Source organism: Rutilus rutilus (assembly GCF_951802725.1).
Source record: "Rutilus rutilus genome assembly, chromosome: 25".
Classification (NCBI taxonomy): Eukaryota; Metazoa; Chordata; class Actinopteri; order Cypriniformes; family Leuciscidae; genus Rutilus; species Rutilus rutilus.
Genome location: NC_140229.1, coordinates 3,852,188 through 3,869,313, shown reverse-complemented (window position 1 = coordinate 3,869,313; position 17,126 = coordinate 3,852,188). Strand labels below are relative to the sequence as shown.

Here is a 17,126-nt window from a genome sequence, read left to right as displayed (position 1 = left end):
GAGCTTTCATTTTCTCAAAGGCGGAGCAGGATACCCAGGGCTATCACAATTTCTAGCCACTGGGGGACCATAGGCAGGCTAGGGGAACTCATATTAATGTTTAAAAAACTCATAAAGTGACATTTTCACGCCATGGGACCTTAAACGATTAATCGTGCAGCTCTACTTTATACTGACACCTACTGGTGTGAATTTTGGCAAAACAACTTAGTGCACCTATAATTGAAGCATTTATCCTGATAAACATGAACTTCAAATATAAACGAGAATTATAATAACTCACAGTGAGCATTGGCGTCGTCAGGAGACCCCAGGCGAAAAACTCCAGAAAGATGACCACAACAGCATGATACACGCTCGGCTTCCCGATGCCCTGCTGGACCTGGAACATCACAAATATAAACAGCTCATTATTAATAATGCTGATTATAAATCTTCAGTGTGGCACATTTCCAAACTCCTCAGCTTTCAATGGGACTGATCTCATTGCTATTCCTCTGGGACACACAACTTCACTGCACAAAAGGGAAAATAAATTCAGCTGTGCCAAACTCTCAAGCCACTTCTGACAGAAGTTCACAGTCTTGAAGAATTGCTTAATATGCACTTGCCGGTATCGTCTTACTCTTATGGAGAACTCTTAGTGAGTTAATAATGCAATTTAATCCCATTTGTACATAAAGAAGGAAGCACACAGATGTTATATGGGTATACACACACACACACACACATATATTTATATACATATACACACAAATTTTCTTCTAGAATGATCATTTTTATCAAGCTCATATATTTAAGTTCAGTAATTTCACTTAAATGGCAATGCAAATTACCTATTAATTGTCATTTAAGTGAAATTAATGAAGTTAAATATACAAGCTTGATAAAAATTATCATTCTAGAAGAAAATTTCAGATGGCACTCTTCATATATATATATATATATATATATTAGGGTGGTCCTTATTTTTAAAGTCTCCAATTGTCATGCTCTTAACCCTTCAAATTGTTCCTTTATATAAGAAAATACAGCATGCCAATTTGTATGGCAGTAACATAATAATTACTGGTAGCTCAATAGCTTTAAACTTTATGAGATTTTGATGATTTTCGTAAAAAACGATCATTTGAATTGGTATTGTACCTGGCTAGTAAAATTCCAAAAGAATCTCCATAAAAACATCTAATGCACCATATATTCCTAAATATGTATTTTAGATGCATATCTCAGTTTACTGATTGTAGAAACTAAATCCAAATTAATCCATCCATGACCCGTTTTAGCAGATTTACCTTTCCTGGCGGAATCAATACATATTTCTATTGATGATCACCTTGGTTATTGTTTGGGTTTAGAGCACATTTTTTGGTTTAAAAAATTACATTACGTTCCTTGAAATTGACCCGGAACTTTGGCCGAATCAAGCAGATTATCAGGAGGCACAGGCAACCATACATGCAATGAAAGTAGTCAATGATCACGCCAAGAGAGGAGTGGCTCTGATTCAAGAATACAGTGGCTATCTCACACACTCTGAAGAACAATTGCAGTTTCCCCTTCATGTGGTGGAAGATCACCGACGGATCTATCCAGACTGAAAAAAGTCAACACTGGCTGCTGAGCATCAGAAATGAGGGATTGTTGAAAACTTTGTGCTTTTTTTGAGATTGTTGTCATTGTTGTCATGTCAGTGTGTGATTTCAATAAAATGTAGCAACTTTTAATATTACTTGCATATCACAATAACGCCGCACAGCTTAACATAGGCAATCTTCCACATGATTGAGCTACCTCTAAATATCTTTTTTTTGTGTCAACATTTGTGCATATTTCCAATTTTGAAGTTAAAAGGAACAGTTTAAGAGGTTAAGACACTAACATTTTGCAAAAAAATAAAAATTGGACTTGATAAGGACCACCCTAATATATATATGTATATATATGTACACACACACATATATATACTTTTTTTTTTTTTATGTAAATTGGGGTGCTTTTTGCCATTAAGCATTTAACAAATTAGCAAACTAGCAAACAAATATTTGTCTTATTAATTAATAAATATACTAAATGTCTTATTGAAGGACTTATTTTTTCAGGCTGGACGCGTCTCTGAACACTGACTTTTTTATTAATGCATCAAACAATAAACAGAAAGAAAAGACAGAACAGGTCCGACCTCGTATTTTTTGTAGAAATGTAATTACATCGAATCTTCATGTAAAGTTTCACAAAAAAATATAATATTATAAACACATACAGAGTGGAAAATTATGCATCAGTGGTATTACCAAAAAAATGATCATAATATTTCAAGAATCTGTCACTTTTCTTGTTTTTAATCAACCTAAGATATTTAAGAAATGTGTCCATTTCAATTAAGAAATGTGTCCAAAAAGTAGGCTGCGAGTTAGAGAATTAACTTAATTAATTAAAGTCATTGGAGTATTAGTTGTACCGTTATACTAACAGATTATATATTTTTTAAGTGAAAGGATCTGGGAGATCAAGGTGTTAGCCTATTATGAAAAAATCACATTGAAAAATAAATGAATCAGTGTTTCATCCTTATTCCCACAAAATGAGCAAGAACTGTCAACATCCATCTATTTTGCCACAGTATCATTTACAGGATACATTTTATGTAAGATCTTACTTCATCATTCATCTTATTGGGAATACAATGTCTTGTGAGGTAACAAACAATCTTATTGAAGGACTCAAGATCAACAGGATGAGCAAATGACATCACAGACTAATGAATAAATGAATGAAGATTTCGGCGTTCCCATGACAACAGATTGCGCGCGTGCGTCAGATAAATAGGTGTTGTGCGCGCGTTCGCGTGTTACGTAATAGCCGAACACAGCGCTTCAATTGGCTAATCTGTTAGCATCTCTCCTCACCTTCATGAAAACGATCGATATCAGCCATGACACGTTTTGATACACTAAAAGAAATGATGTAAAGACCCTAGACTATATTTAGCGATACACAAAACGATAAAACGACGATTCAATTATTTAAAAAAATTAAAAGTGTTGTGATTTGTCAGCTAGCCGATCCGCTATTATCGCTCCGTGCGCGCGCACGTATGTAACGTTACGGATAAACGGATGTTAATGTTTATTGTATGACTGTATGTTATTCTTACCGGACTATCATGCTTCATTATGATCCTCTTGACCAGCACAACTTGTGGGCCGGTGTGATTCTGGTCTATCTCCCCTTTCTCCATCATCACCTTCTTCATCATTATGTCATCACATCCCGTGTGAGTAACATAGACTCCATCCTGCTGAGTGCATATCGGTGGTCCACCACCTCCTTCCAGCTTTAACAGCGGGTTCAGCCGTCCAAAATATGAGTTTAGTCTTTCTATTCAGTTATTTACATCCAGCAGAAACCAGACTGTACCGAAAAAATGCTGCTGTCTCACCGTCTCTGCCGTGTGTTGGTGTGCCGTGACTGCAGTGCGCAGAACAGCGACGCCTCGCGGTGAGAGTGTGAAACAGCGCATGCGCAGCTGTTCCTGGATCAGCATCACGTGATGCTCTGGGTTCCTGTGCAGTGGCGGATGCTGCACTCAGCTGATCTGGACTCAGGATGATGGACCAGTTTCTCACTGGGCGAGTGACAGAGCTGCGTCACACTTTATTACCTTATCAGAGGATGTTACCAAGGCTCACAGTGGAGGATGACACTTCACTATCATTACTGATTACTATGGCCTCATCTATCTATCTATCTATCTATCTATCTATCTATCTATCTATCTATCTATCTATCTATCTATCTATCTATCTATCTATCTATCTATCAATACTTCCATCTATCTATCTATCTATCTATCTATCTATCTATCTATCAATACTTCCATCTATCTATCTATCTATCTATCTATCTATCTATCTATCTATCTATCTATCTATCTATCTATCTATCTATCTGTCTGTCTGTCTGTCTGTCTGTCTATTTATTCATCTATCTATCTATCTATACATCTACACTTACATCCATCTATCTATCTATCTATCTGTCTGTCTGTCTGTCTGTCTGTCTATTTATTCATCTATCTATCTATCTATACATCTACACTTACATCCATCTCTCTGTCTGTCGGTCTATCTATCATCTATCTATGTATCGTTCTATCTATCGTTCTATCCATCCATCTCCCTGTCTGTCCGTCCATCTGTAATAGTACAGTAAGCAAAATAAAGAAAGCTAAGCTGAATATTGCATTAGAAACAATATTTTATATTATAAAACACAAAAACTATAAAAATATTACTTTATAAATAAACATAAATAAATAAACATTTTTAAAAGTTATTTTGTATTTCAAAATGTGATAAAGACCATAAGCAGTCTATTTAAGTTAATATATGTAATATTAATACTTTTGACTGAAGCAATTCAGTCTTAAGGCTTAATCATGTTCATGGTTTGCCTCAATTAAGTTAAATGGGTCCCTCGGGCGTCTGTGGCACCAGATCAGTTATCTGGTAAAGTTTGTTTATTTGTGTCACTAAGCAACCGGTATCCTCATCTTACCGGCTGCTAGGGAGAGTTTGCCTGTGTGGGAATGTTTCCCAATGGGACAGTAAAACATTTTGCACATGATACATTCCCTATTGGTTTTAACAATTAGGTGTCAGAAAATAACTTAACCAAATGCTAAAATGGCTTTAGCAAGTGGACATTGGGTTGACAAAGAAATTGCAGGGGTCCCGCCAAGCCCACGGTAAGTAAGTTCTGCTTACATATGTTTCTCTGTCATTTGTGATGCCTCTACAGATTGAATAAAGATTGTAAGACTCACACTATAAGCATTACACTTGTTTACAGATATGGCCATGCGATGACTGTTGCAGGAAATATTGCTTTCTTGTTTGGAGGAGCATCGAGCGCGATCACAGAGGTGTGTGTGAATCTAATAAACTGCTGAAAACTGCACAGTGTTCATTAAAAAAAATCGATGGGTTTGCAACAATAAGAACTATTTTTCTGTCCTTAGGATGATCCTCCAATATATCTTAATGACTTTTACATGATTACAGGTAGCCTGCTTTTGGGGAAATATTTTGCTATTAATGCATGAGTGGTTTTGTTAATGACAGTTTTCATTCTTTTAACTTTCTCTTCTGTTTTAGTTTCATCTAATGGAGTAACGTGGGAGCTGATGCCCCAGAAAGGTGATGTTCCCACAGTTAGAGAAGGACACACTCTATGGTAATGATAATGATATAAACGTCAAGCAGTTGATAATATGTCAAAAACATATAATAAATGATATATGTTTTAGAAAAATGTCTCCTCTGCTCACCACAGCTGCATTTACTGGATCAAAAATACAGTAAAACAGTAATAACAGACATTATCAAAATATGCTTTCCCATTTTCCCGTAGTGTTGTTAAAGGAAAACTCTATTTGTTTGGAGGCTCCTCACATCCTGACGCTAAAGAGTGTCTCCCAGGCGTCTATTGCTTTGACATCGGTAAGAGACTAGACCATTTATTGTGCATACTACTGTGAGTGTCAATGCATATGACTACCATAGATGAAAATGAATAGCTTTTGTTGTTAAGATGCTTAAGGTTTTGTCTGGTCATTCTCAGTGACGTTGACGTGGGAGAAGCTTCTCACTGCAGGCGTGTCCCTGCGGACACTGAGACACAGCGCAGCAGCTCTGGGAGAGAATATCTATGTGTACGGAGGGATTTTGGGTGGAGTCCCGACCGAAGATCTCATGATGTTCAACACAGGTCAGTACTGTGAGGACTTCACCAATCCCTGTCCATCTCAGACACTGGATGGCATTATTAAAGTCCCTGTGAACCAGAAGTTGCAACCGAGTGTACTTTAGTGTTGTGACAATATTTCCAAGTGAAACGTAATATTGAATAGAGGGCAGGGTTTTACTTTAGCGCACCTCCTCTCCATCCCTCGCTCATTGAAGACTGACGGTTGGAGGGAAGTGGTTTAGGATATTAAAAACAAAGCTGTCAAACTGACGTCTTCAGAGAAGGAACGAAGATTACCACGACAAACTTACTTTTTTCTGTGTATTAACTTGCACAGATTAATTGTTCACCACAAGACTTGTAATGTGCGGTAACAAAGTAAATAGGGTCAATTTTGATTTCATGACGACTTTAAACGTGTTCAGCAATGTAAAGTTTTCACCTTTTTTTCATGAGAGTGGGTTGAGATGAAAGACACAACAAAAACATATACAAATTATCTTTGTTAAATGTCAGAATTTTAAGATATTAAAGGTGTGGTATAAAGCCCTTTTCACAAGATGTAAAATAGGTCTCTGATGTCCCCAGAGTGTGTGTGTGAAGTTTTAGCTCAAAATACCCCACAGATATTTTTATATAACATGTTAAAGTTGTCACTTTTTGAGGGTGAGCAAAAACACACTGTTTTTGTGTCTGTCCCTTTAAATGCAAATGAGCTGCTGCTCCCGGCACAGGGGGCGGAGCTTCGAGAGCTTGTGTCCTTTTACCTCACGCAGACATGCACTGAAAATGTCAAAAACTTTTAGCCTTTTATGTTCAAACCGGAGTCAGACAATGATGGAGAGACTCAAGAAGAAGTGACAACATGTAGAAGCAACAGGACATTTCTGAATGGTTAGTTGATGAATTTATGTAGCTTATGTGTAGTTATCTTCTAGTCATTGATTAGCATATTCTGTCTTGATAATCTATAAATCGTGTCCCGGGGGCGGGGTTTATGTAAATTTGAGGGCTTGTGATGTCACTAACCCGGGAGGAATGTGGTGTAGTCTCTACCAGCCGTTTGTTGTAGTCCTTAAAAAGCGATTTCTTTAAAAGCAAATATCTCCCTTTGCTTTGAACTTTGAGCATTGTAACTTTGCAGATGTTGTTTATGCTCAAACTGCAACATTACACACTAACTAAAGTTAGAAAAGTGAAATCATAATCAACCACCCCTTTAAAACGTGATTTTAATATTCGCATACACATTTTGATGACATATAGTGATCTTGGAGGTCTTTATTGTTCAAATTTAAACACTGAATGACTTATGGTCTTTATAATGTCTTTATGCAGCCATTAAATTATAATAAATCTTCTGTTTATTATGAAAATGTTCACTTGATGTCATGGTTTATTTCTAATTCTTGAAGTTCATGATTGACTGATGTTTCGTAATATTAAATAATTTTACATATTCTTAAAATCACATCACGCATTCTTATCATTTTAAATCATAAAGATTATTTCATATGGTTTTGTGGTTGGTTATGTTTATACAAATCATTAAAGGATGGGAATCTCTAGCTAATATAAAATAACTGAGTTTGGTAACACTTTAGTTTAGGGTCCAATTCTCACTATGAACTAGTTGGTTATTAGCATGCATATTACTAAGCTATTTGCTGTTTATTAATAAACATAAAGCACATATTAATGCCTTATTCTGCATGACCATAAACTACCTTACGAACTATAAGCAGTAATAACGAGTTTATTGAGGCAAACGTCATAGTTAATAGTTAGTTAATAGTGAGAATTGGACCGTAAACTAAAGTGTAACCCTGAATTTTTATTCGATTGATTCCATAATTATTTTTAAATGCACATTTTTTTTATTCTGTCATTATTTACTCACTCTTATGTTGTTCCAAAACCCCAAAAGCATCATCAAAGTCAGGAAATATTAGTGAGAATTTTTTTTTTTTTATATTTGGATGAAGTGTTCTGTCAATAGCAACTTACTGTATGTTTATACTTTACTTCTTTTAGTGTCATTGAATTGGATGCCTATTAAAACTACAGGAACTCTTCCTTCAGAAAGGTAAATAGTGATCTGACTGAATATGAGATTTAACTTTAAAACTGTGTGCAACAAAAAAAAAACATCTAAAAGAGTATATATATATATTGTAACTTTAGCTGACTGAATGATTGTTGAAAATGAAGCTGTTATCATGGGCCATCTGTTTAAAACTACCGTTTTAACAGCTGAATTCATTCTGTGGTTTTCCTATTCCAGAAACTCAAGCCCAGCATCTGCTGTCTTTCCATCTGATCGTCTTCTTCCTCTTTTGTTCTGTAGATATAATCACTCATTTGCTGTGGTCGGAGAGCAGATCTTCTTGTACGGTGGATGTTCAGAGGATGGGTCTCAACTCAAAGACATGTATGCATTGAATACAGGTACAGCTGGCTCGAGTTTAAATTATGATTCCCACCCTTTGCACAGTGCCAAATTTCTGCTTCTTCTCTCTAGACGAAGGTTTATAGTCCTAAAGTGCAGAACAAAGCGATATAAAAATAGTTTGTTCCGGCAGCCGTCATTCAGAGGAACAAAATATTTTTATAATATTTATTGTCCAATGTATATGGCCTGTGTTTGTTTCTAAAATGTGTGGATAACTCTGACACTGCAAAACAAATCTACCTACGGGTACAAATAAAGTTACCTTACAACAACGGGAATACTGGGTTACAGTTTTGCACCAAAAGATTGCACTAAGACGACTAATTCGTCTGACTGTAATGAACTACGTCTTTTCCCATAGAGACTCTGGTGTGGGAACAGTGTCAGGTAAAAGGAGAGTCTCCTGTTGTTTGTGCCGGTCAAACCTTCTCGTCACATCATGACAAGGTACGGTAGAGTACATGACTAGATTTATGCGCTACTGTTCAAAAGTTTGGGGTTAGTGTGATTTAAAAATAATAATAATAATACTTTTATTCAGGAAGGACACATTAAATTGATTCTAAAGTGACTGTAAAGACATTTTACAAAAGATTTGTAGCATTTCTGAAGGATCATGTGACACCGAGGACTGGAGTAATCATGCAGAAAATCCAGCTTTGATCACAGGAATAAATTATATTTTTTAAATATATAACAATAGAAAATAGTTATTTAAAATTGTAATAATATTTCACAATTTTACGTTTTTTATTGTATTTTTGATCAAATAAATGCAGCCTTGGTGAGCAAAAGAGACTTCTTTCAAAAACATCTTACTGACCCCAAACTTTTGATCAGTGGTGTACATTTTTGGAAATAAATGTGCATGATGAGGAGAATAAAAACTCAAGTAACTTTTTTTTTTCATGTCACATTTATATAATAGTACACTATTGTTATTTTGATTCAGGATATTTACTTATTTGGGGGAACAATCACTAATCCAGACGGAGCGGTATCATCCAGCAATGAAATTCACAAATTAAGCATCGGTAAGATGAGAAGCAAAACTGAGAAACCAAAAAAAAAACTATAGTAGTTTCCAGTGAATGAACAGACACTAACACTCTTCCTGTCTCACCAGCAAAGATGAAATGGAAGGTCCCGCTGTATGTCGGCATCCCTCCCGCCAGACGTCACGGACACACGGCTTTCATCGTCCATAGTCATGTATGTGAGTGAGTGTGTGTGTGTGTTACTGCGGGTTTGTTTTTACATACACTGCCATTCAAAAGTCTGAACACACTCGACTCACACTGTTTCTCAGGATCACGATTAATCTAAAGGCTTCTGCTTAACTGATTTCCATTTCATTTTTTAAAAATGAATGAGTTGAAGGACAAGCTTCATGAAATGCCCCTTCTTCAAAAAGCATCCCATGATGCACCTCATGAAGTTGCAGAATAAGAATGTCCAGAATAAGCCGAGCTGGAATGTAGACAAAGTAAAAGTTTTTATTTGTGTCACGTGTTTTAATCACATCATAACTTCCATTTGTGTTATTTCAGAATTTTCAGTACTTATCCTTTATTACAAAATGTAAATAATAGTCAGAATGAAGGATGATTAGATGTGTCCAAAAAATGTTTGACATGAAATGTACATGTCAGTGTTACTTTCGTAGATTTATTACTATTATAGTATTTATTGATATTTGGAAATATCTTTTATTTTTAGTTGGTTTTAGTAATTTAAACACTTTATAAGCATTTGTTAACAGTTAATACATTATTAACTAACATAAACTAACAATGATAATAACTAAAATGAATAAATGCTGTTGAAGTACAGTATGTTTCATTACTAATGTAGTAAACTAATGTTAACAAATGAAACCTTATTGTAAAGTGTTGCTTAATTTTGTGACAGCATGTGCTTTTCACTGTAAATTATAAGGTTTGTTGTTTTTACTAAAAATGTTCCATTTAACAGTTTTTTACTGTATAATTACACCGAATGTAAGGTTGGATTTTTTTACACTTATTGTTTATTAATTCACAGGTTTTACAGTTAAAATTACAACAACAACAAATAAACAGCACTGGTCCATGTTTAACAGATGCGAAATGTGTTTCAGTGTTTTAGATCTAACTTAGTTGTTTTTCTTCTTGGTTGCAGCTTTATGTGTTTGGAGGCAAAAATGAAGAGCAAGAATTTAATGACTTGAAAATAATGAAATTGATAAACCCCTCGGAGAGACAGCCAGGTACTCAATGTTACCGACTCCTAAATACCAATCAGCTGTTTTACTTTTATTTGAGCTCGATCCATTCCTTCTGTTATATAGTGATGAAGGAGATTTTATCTGAGTTTGGACTGCAGGGTGTCAGTAATAGGTGGGTGTGTTTCTGTGACTAAAACACCCAGTTTCATTACCAGTTTCATATGAAAGTAACGTTCTGTTATTCAAATCATTTCCTCTTGATCAGCTTCGCGCCGACAAAGATTCCCAACGTGAAGTACGAGCTGAGTCCGTCTCCAGTGACCGTGAAGAGCTACAGGGGTGAACATATCCAGGTGATTTACGTCACACATCTGCATTACTAACATCACAGGCATTTCATTTATAACAGTGACTGTTGAAGGATTTGCATTTGGGGTCGTTGACAGTTTACACTACCGTGCAAAAGTTTGGGGTTGGTTGGATTTTTTACTTTTTTTCTAAAAGGATGCTTTAAATTGGTCAAAAGTGACAGTAATGTCATTTATAATGTTTCAAAACCTTCTATTCATCAAAGAATTGTGAAAGAAATGTATCACAGTCTCCACAAAAATATTCAGTAGCAAAAACAACATTGATGATGAGCATATTCAGAATGATTTCTGAAGGATCACGTGACACTGAAGACTGGAGTAATGATGCTGAAGATTCAGCTTTGATCACAGGAATAAATTACATTTTAAAATGTATTCAAATAGAAAACAGTTTATTTTTTTTATTTTTTTTATATCTCACTATTTTTACTGTATTTTTGCAGACTTCTTTAAAAAACATTAAAAATGTGACCGACCCCAAACTTTTAAAGGGGTCGTGACATTTGATCTTTTGACATATAAGAGGTATTTATACCATTAAAACATCCTGCAAGTTTCATAATTTAAAACGTTCTCCTCTTTATGAACAAAGCATTTATTTAATCAAGCTCCAAACAACGGCTCGTTGTGATATTGCGAGATCTGTGACGTCACATGGGCAAAGAGATTTGCATATGACTGCCTCCAGAGCAAGACATCGACGAATAGTTAAACATCATCGCATCACAGGCCCCTCCCACTAGTGTTCAGTCGCTTAACGCTGACATTTGCCTACACTGGATGCAGGGTTGGATATCAAGAACCGGTACCATTTTAGAACCGGTAACAAATGTCCAAAAATTTTGATTCCGCTTATCGATTCCTGACTTTGGGGCCTTTCACATATTGCGTTTTTTGAGCGTGCAAATTCGTTATTTCAAATGTAGGCACGCGGCAAGCGCGCTCATAATAGAAGTGCATCGTACCGTACATGTGGTGTTTTTCCAGGCGCGCCTATGCCTCGGCGAGATGAAAACATCTCAACATTGCGAACTACACAGTTGTCCACGTCTGTCGCCTTGGTTACTATCAGTGGGCTCTGGTTGCTATGGCAGTACGAGCGGAAACCAGGGAGAACGCGGATATGACGCCATTGACGGCAACAAAACGGAAATAAAGAAACGGTACGTGTCTTCGAATTAAATTACAAATTTCTCCTGGTTTGAAAGTTGTTGGAAACAGTCGGGATAATGTAAGTACACTACAAAAAAAAATATATAACATAGATATAGTGATCTTTGCTATTTTTAAAGCAAAAAAGTTACATATTGTACCTTTAAAGCTACACTGTGTAGGATTTTCTCCCATCTAGCGGTGAAATTGTTTATGACTACCAACTGAATATTACTTTCTAGCCCCTCCCATTCCGAGGGCGTTTTAACTCCTACGGTGGCCGTGTTATTTCAAATCTGCCGGCAGTCGCGAGTAATCTCCCCCTCGCATTCGTCACGGTGCCACTGAGTGTCAAAACGCGAAAGTCGAAGCTTGAATTTCCAAGTATGTCCCTCTTTGGCTAATGTATTTTCAAGATGGAGGCGCAACATGGCTGCCGTCATTCGAGAGACTCGCTCATATGTATTCTAAATGGTAGATTCTACGCTTACGAGAATATTTGATTAGTTGGTAGAAGTAATTACACATTAATGAGCATATATCATTTTGAAAGAACAAAGTGTTTTTTGCTAAGAATCAACTTAAAAAATTACACAGTGTAGCTTTAAGTGCACCACAGATCATGTGACAAAAACCAACAACATCGAAAGCTCGGCCGAACAGCTGATCATAGCTGTACAGGGCGGGTTTTTATTTCTCCTCTCCATGAATATATCAAGTAGTAAAGCTAATGCAAGGGTTAGAAATCAATTAATCCTTTCCTGATACTTCCTGTCATCATGGAGAGCGCAGTTCATGGTTGCACAGCGACGACAGACGCCACGGGAGCGCAATCGATTGTGGAAAGAAGGAGAAAGCGAAACGCGGCCGCGCTTTTCACGCGTTTTTAGACGCGATATGTGAACGGCCCCTAATTCAGGATAAACTGAGAATCTATTTGGTTTATAATCGGTTTTGTTTTGTTTAAAATGGAGATCACGATTACATACATCAGACAACTACACAGAATAACATGTTCCAGTCTATTTTTTTTTTTTTTTTTAAATACTCATTTGAATCATTAATTCAAACATGTTTAAAACGAATTAATTCAGTGTCTCATTCATAAATACCTGTTTAATTAATGGATGATTCACCGTTTTTGAATGAATCTCTCGAGTCTTGAATAAATGATTAAATGAAAAAAATAATAAAATAACAGTCGATTTTTGCCACCTACCGGAGTAATAATGTAATCAACACAATCTTTATTTGAAGAGACTCCTTTCACTTTAGCCATTTTATTGGTTATTGCTTAAAATTGGCACGAATAAAAGGTATTCAAGTATTTGCCCTTTTTTTTTTCTCCAAAAAATATTGGAATCGGAAACAAGAATCGATAAGAACCGGATTCAATGAGCAGAAGCAGAATCTGAATTGCTAAAATTGAAACGATACCCAACCCTAACTGGATATGAGCGAATAGCAAATGCAAATAGAAGCCATTATAATGACTGACGCTGTCTACACCGATACAGTATACAGATGTGCGTCCAGTTTCTGATGAACTCCACACACTCGAGTCTGTCGACAACAGGACAAATGGAAGAGTGAAAGAACGTTCGTCCAGTTTAAACGGCTCATTTGTGTCTCTGTAAAGACTTTAGAAGGATCCCAGCATCTGAAACAAGCGGATGGTTTATTTTAATGGCGTCCCGGATCGCGTCGCAGGATTATATGTTTGTTCGGAGCATTTGACCGCAGATAGTTTTGTCAGCGAGGCACAGTGTAATGGAGATTAATGTAATGTATTTAATCTGACAGCACAAACATAAGTAAATGATTTCATAATGCTTTGTCTGTAAATTATGGTTTTATATGGATAATGTTTTTAAAACACTTAAAAAACGCTTTAAAAAACGATAATTTCAGACAGAGGCTCAGAATAAAGGTTGAAAATGTTCATTTTCATTAACATTATAATGCCTCAAAAATATAGTTTTTTAAATCCATGTCATGATGACCCCTTTAAATGTTCGTTTTCATGCAGATTTTAGCTTTAAATATGAATGAATATATAAGGGAAAGTGTATGCTTGTTTAGATGCCGTGGCTCACATCATTTCTTTATATATATATATAAGGAAATATATGATTTTTTAACCAAGGCAATAAACCCATGTCACTTTCATCCAGGTGAGCGGTCATAGAGATTTCAGTACAGTTCGTGATGAAGCCATGAACATGATCCACAAAGCTTTTGCCATGTTAGATGAGGAATTCCAAAAACTAGACAGGTAGAGATGATGCCGTATTTGGTTATTTCAAATGAATTGTCTAAATCACTAATAATAATGTGAATCTGTTCTCCCCTGAAACAGAGAAAAAGAAGCGCTTGCACGGGACACAGAGGCTCTGCAAAATGAGAGAGACGCTCAAAATGAGCATCTCCTGAGACAGAGACAGGTACCACTGATGATGACGTCATTGGATTCATTTTCTTGTCCGTTCTTGTTCCTCACAATTGCTAAAGGAAGTTTGCGGTTGTGATTGGACAGGAGCTGCAGGATATGCTGGAAAGACACAAAGCTCAGAACGAGGCTTGGCTGCGTGCGCGGGCAGACGAGAACGACAGGGAGAGGAAGGAGCTGTGTAAACTGAGGGTGTGTTGCTTTAAAATAACCTCAAACATTTACTTCATACAAACCGCTGGCAGGCAGAGACAGAAACAGCTTGTTTTAACTGAGTTAGTACTAGTGTTATACACACACTATTACCCTCTTTCACATACACACATACACGTGTGTGTGTGTGTGTACTTGAACAACTATCTTTGTGAGGACCAGTTTGAGTTTTAGACCATTGGAGTGAGGACAAAGAGAGTAAAGTGAGGACATTTTGGCCGGTCCTCACTTTCTGAGAGCCTTTAAAGGCCTGTTTGAGGGTCAAGACTTGGTTTTAGGGATCAGGTTATAATGAGATTAAGGGTCGGTTTAGGGTCAGGGTTCAGGTTAGGCACTTGGTTGTGATGGGTAAGGTTAGGGTAAGCGGCTAGAGATTGCATTGTGTCAATGAATGACAATATCCTCATAAAGATAGATGTACAAGAGTGTGTGTGTGTATCAGTGCTGTTAAATTGATTAATCGCATCTAACATAAAAGTTTGTTTATATATTATATTTATATATATTATGTGTGTGTATATATTATATTTATAGATATATATTATGTATATGTGTGTGTCTGTGTCTATATATATATATATAAACATACAGTATACACACACATACTATATGAACATACTTTTTGATGTGATTAATTGCGATTTATCGATTTGACAGCACTAATTCATATATACAATATATATATTAATGCTGTCAAACCAATTAATCACGATTAATCGCATCTGAGATAAAAGTCTTTGTTTATGTAATATATGTGTTTGTATATGTTATTATACTTATATACTGTATATTATATATATGCCTGTGTGTGTGTATATGTACTGTATACACACACATATTTATACACACACACATATATACGTATGTATATATACAGACAAACACACACACACACACACACACATATTATGTAAACAAAAACTTGTTAGTTGCGATTAATCGCAATTAATCGATTTGACATCACAAGTATATTTATGAGTGTAATGTGTATACAATTTAATGATTTTTTTCCCCCATAAAATACACAAGAGTAAAAATGTAGTGCATCCTGTTAACTCACTTCAAATCTTAATAAACATATCTTGATACAGAATATTTCAGAATTGCAAACTGTCCATCACATTTTAGCTATTTAATGAACTACTCCTTTAAATGTCCACTTCAAGCCAGCCGTTCCTGCACAAACGGTGACTTTCTCACACTGATAATGAATAAAACGTGTCACTGCAGGAGCGGTTCACACTGAACCCGCATTTAAAACTCTGGCAAATATCTCATTCTGTGCATGGAGTGACGGCCGTTTAACATTTCATCATATGCCACGTCACCTGCCGTTTCTTGTTTATCGATTCGGTCTGAATATTCCAGGAGGAGGTGCTCCAGGAGCAGGAGAGACTCAAAGAGGAGCAGTGCAATATCCAAAAACGCAGTGAGCAGCTCCTGTCCATTATGCAGCAGTTCAAAGGCATGTGAAGACACTGTCTCCATGGCAACCGCAGAGGGAGACGGCCGAGTTTTGTTTGGGAAACGGGAGATTATTGATGCCACTCCCTTACTGTGATATTTGGGTTTGTTTGTCTGCCTGATGATTTGGTTATTCCGCTGTGTGTGTGTGTGTGTTAATGGATGTCACAACGCATTTGACAACCTCATTACCAGACATACCTGATGATTTATGATGCGTTTGAAAAGATTTTTCTGAAGCGTGATGAAGTAAACTGAGGTTTACAAACAAGACCTATGTCATTTATTTATTTCATGTTTCTCCACAAGCATGCGTTGATAGAAACTGAGGCCCTCGGGTCACTAAATTGACCTCTGGATCTGATATCAGTTATTAAAAAATATAAGTCTGGGATTTATTACATAATAACAATAAAACAGTTTTTCCTTTTTACAGTTACATTTTAATCATTTAGCAGATGCTTTTACCAAAAGCATTAAAAACAGGAAAAATACAAGCTTTTAATTACAGAAATACATATATATATATATATATATACACCTGCAGACTGTATCCTATAAGCTATATAATACATATTTATTTTGTATTTATTCTAAAAAATACACTTTTTATCTGATGTGGTCATTTGTGCTTTTTAGGATCCCATATAAAAGTCAGACATTCAACATCCCACAGCGATACATTGCCATAAAATCCACAAAAGAGGTAGTGCATCTTGTTAATTCACTTCAAATCTTAATAAACAACATAATGTTTCACACTGTCCATCATATTATTGCTTTTTTAGTTAACTTATCATATTTATTTCTTAAGAAGGGAAAAAACTACACAGCCATCATACTATATAATACAGACTGTCTGGGCCATTAGTGAATTTATAAACTCATTTTCATATGAAGTGTAGCACCGTCCAGGCCATATTATTACAGACTTTATTGTCTATTGTCAGTAGATTTTTTGAAGGGGACAGTCATGTCGCAGTGCTTGCGCATGCGCACACATCCTCGCCGAGTCGAACCGAAAGCGGCCGAAGAAAAACGATGGGAAACGGTCGGCAGCGCACTATT

General features: G+C 36.1%; 2 protein-coding genes across 2 annotated transcripts in view; one reads left to right on the top strand and one right to left on the bottom strand.

The window, feature by feature from the left end:
• The window catches only part of mfsd14ba (major facilitator superfamily domain containing 14Ba), an 18,522-nt gene extending 15,019 nt beyond the window's left edge, over nucleotides 1–3,503 (bottom strand). Inside the window, exons 1-2 of the mRNA XM_084400950.1 lie at nucleotides 3,158–3,503; nucleotides 284–382 (exon numbers count right to left, since the gene is read on the bottom strand). Coding sequence (XP_084257076.1) covers nucleotides 284–382; nucleotides 3,158–3,259 — 201 coding nt within the window. The 5' untranslated portion in view covers nucleotides 3,260–3,503. The remainder of the gene's footprint in view (nucleotides 1–283; nucleotides 383–3,157) is intronic.
• Nucleotides 3,504–4,569: 1,066 nt separating this feature from the next.
• On the top strand, nucleotides 4,570–16,323 carry LOC311284877 (uncharacterized protein). The gene is made up of 18 exons (XM_084400124.1): nucleotides 4,570–4,750; nucleotides 4,855–4,927; nucleotides 5,024–5,066; nucleotides 5,160–5,238; nucleotides 5,416–5,504; nucleotides 5,626–5,772; nucleotides 7,786–7,837; nucleotides 8,099–8,199; nucleotides 8,565–8,650; nucleotides 9,156–9,237; nucleotides 9,330–9,415; nucleotides 10,364–10,451; nucleotides 10,533–10,581; nucleotides 10,675–10,762; nucleotides 14,107–14,207; nucleotides 14,292–14,376; nucleotides 14,469–14,573; nucleotides 15,963–16,323. Exons 1-18 carry the CDS (start codon nucleotides 4,689–4,691, stop codon nucleotides 16,065–16,067), a joined length of 1,521 nt encoding a protein of 506 aa, XP_084256250.1. The 5' UTR covers nucleotides 4,570–4,688; the 3' UTR covers nucleotides 16,068–16,323.
• Nucleotides 16,324–17,126: the final 803 nt, after the last annotated feature.

Excerpts from the sequence above, each read along its gene's own strand:
- LOC311284877 (XM_084400124.1), top strand. The coding sequence starts at position 4,689 with ATGGCTTTAGCAAGTGGACATTGGGTTGACAAAGAAATTGCAGGGGTC. Across the intron at positions 10,452-10,532 it reads CCCCTCGGAGAGACAGCCAG|TGATGAAGGAGATTTTATCT; the intron begins GTACTCAATGTT and ends TCTGTTATATAG. Across the intron at positions 10,582-10,674 it reads CTGCAGGGTGTCAGTAATAG|CTTCGCGCCGACAAAGATTC; the intron begins GTGGGTGTGTTT and ends CCTCTTGATCAG.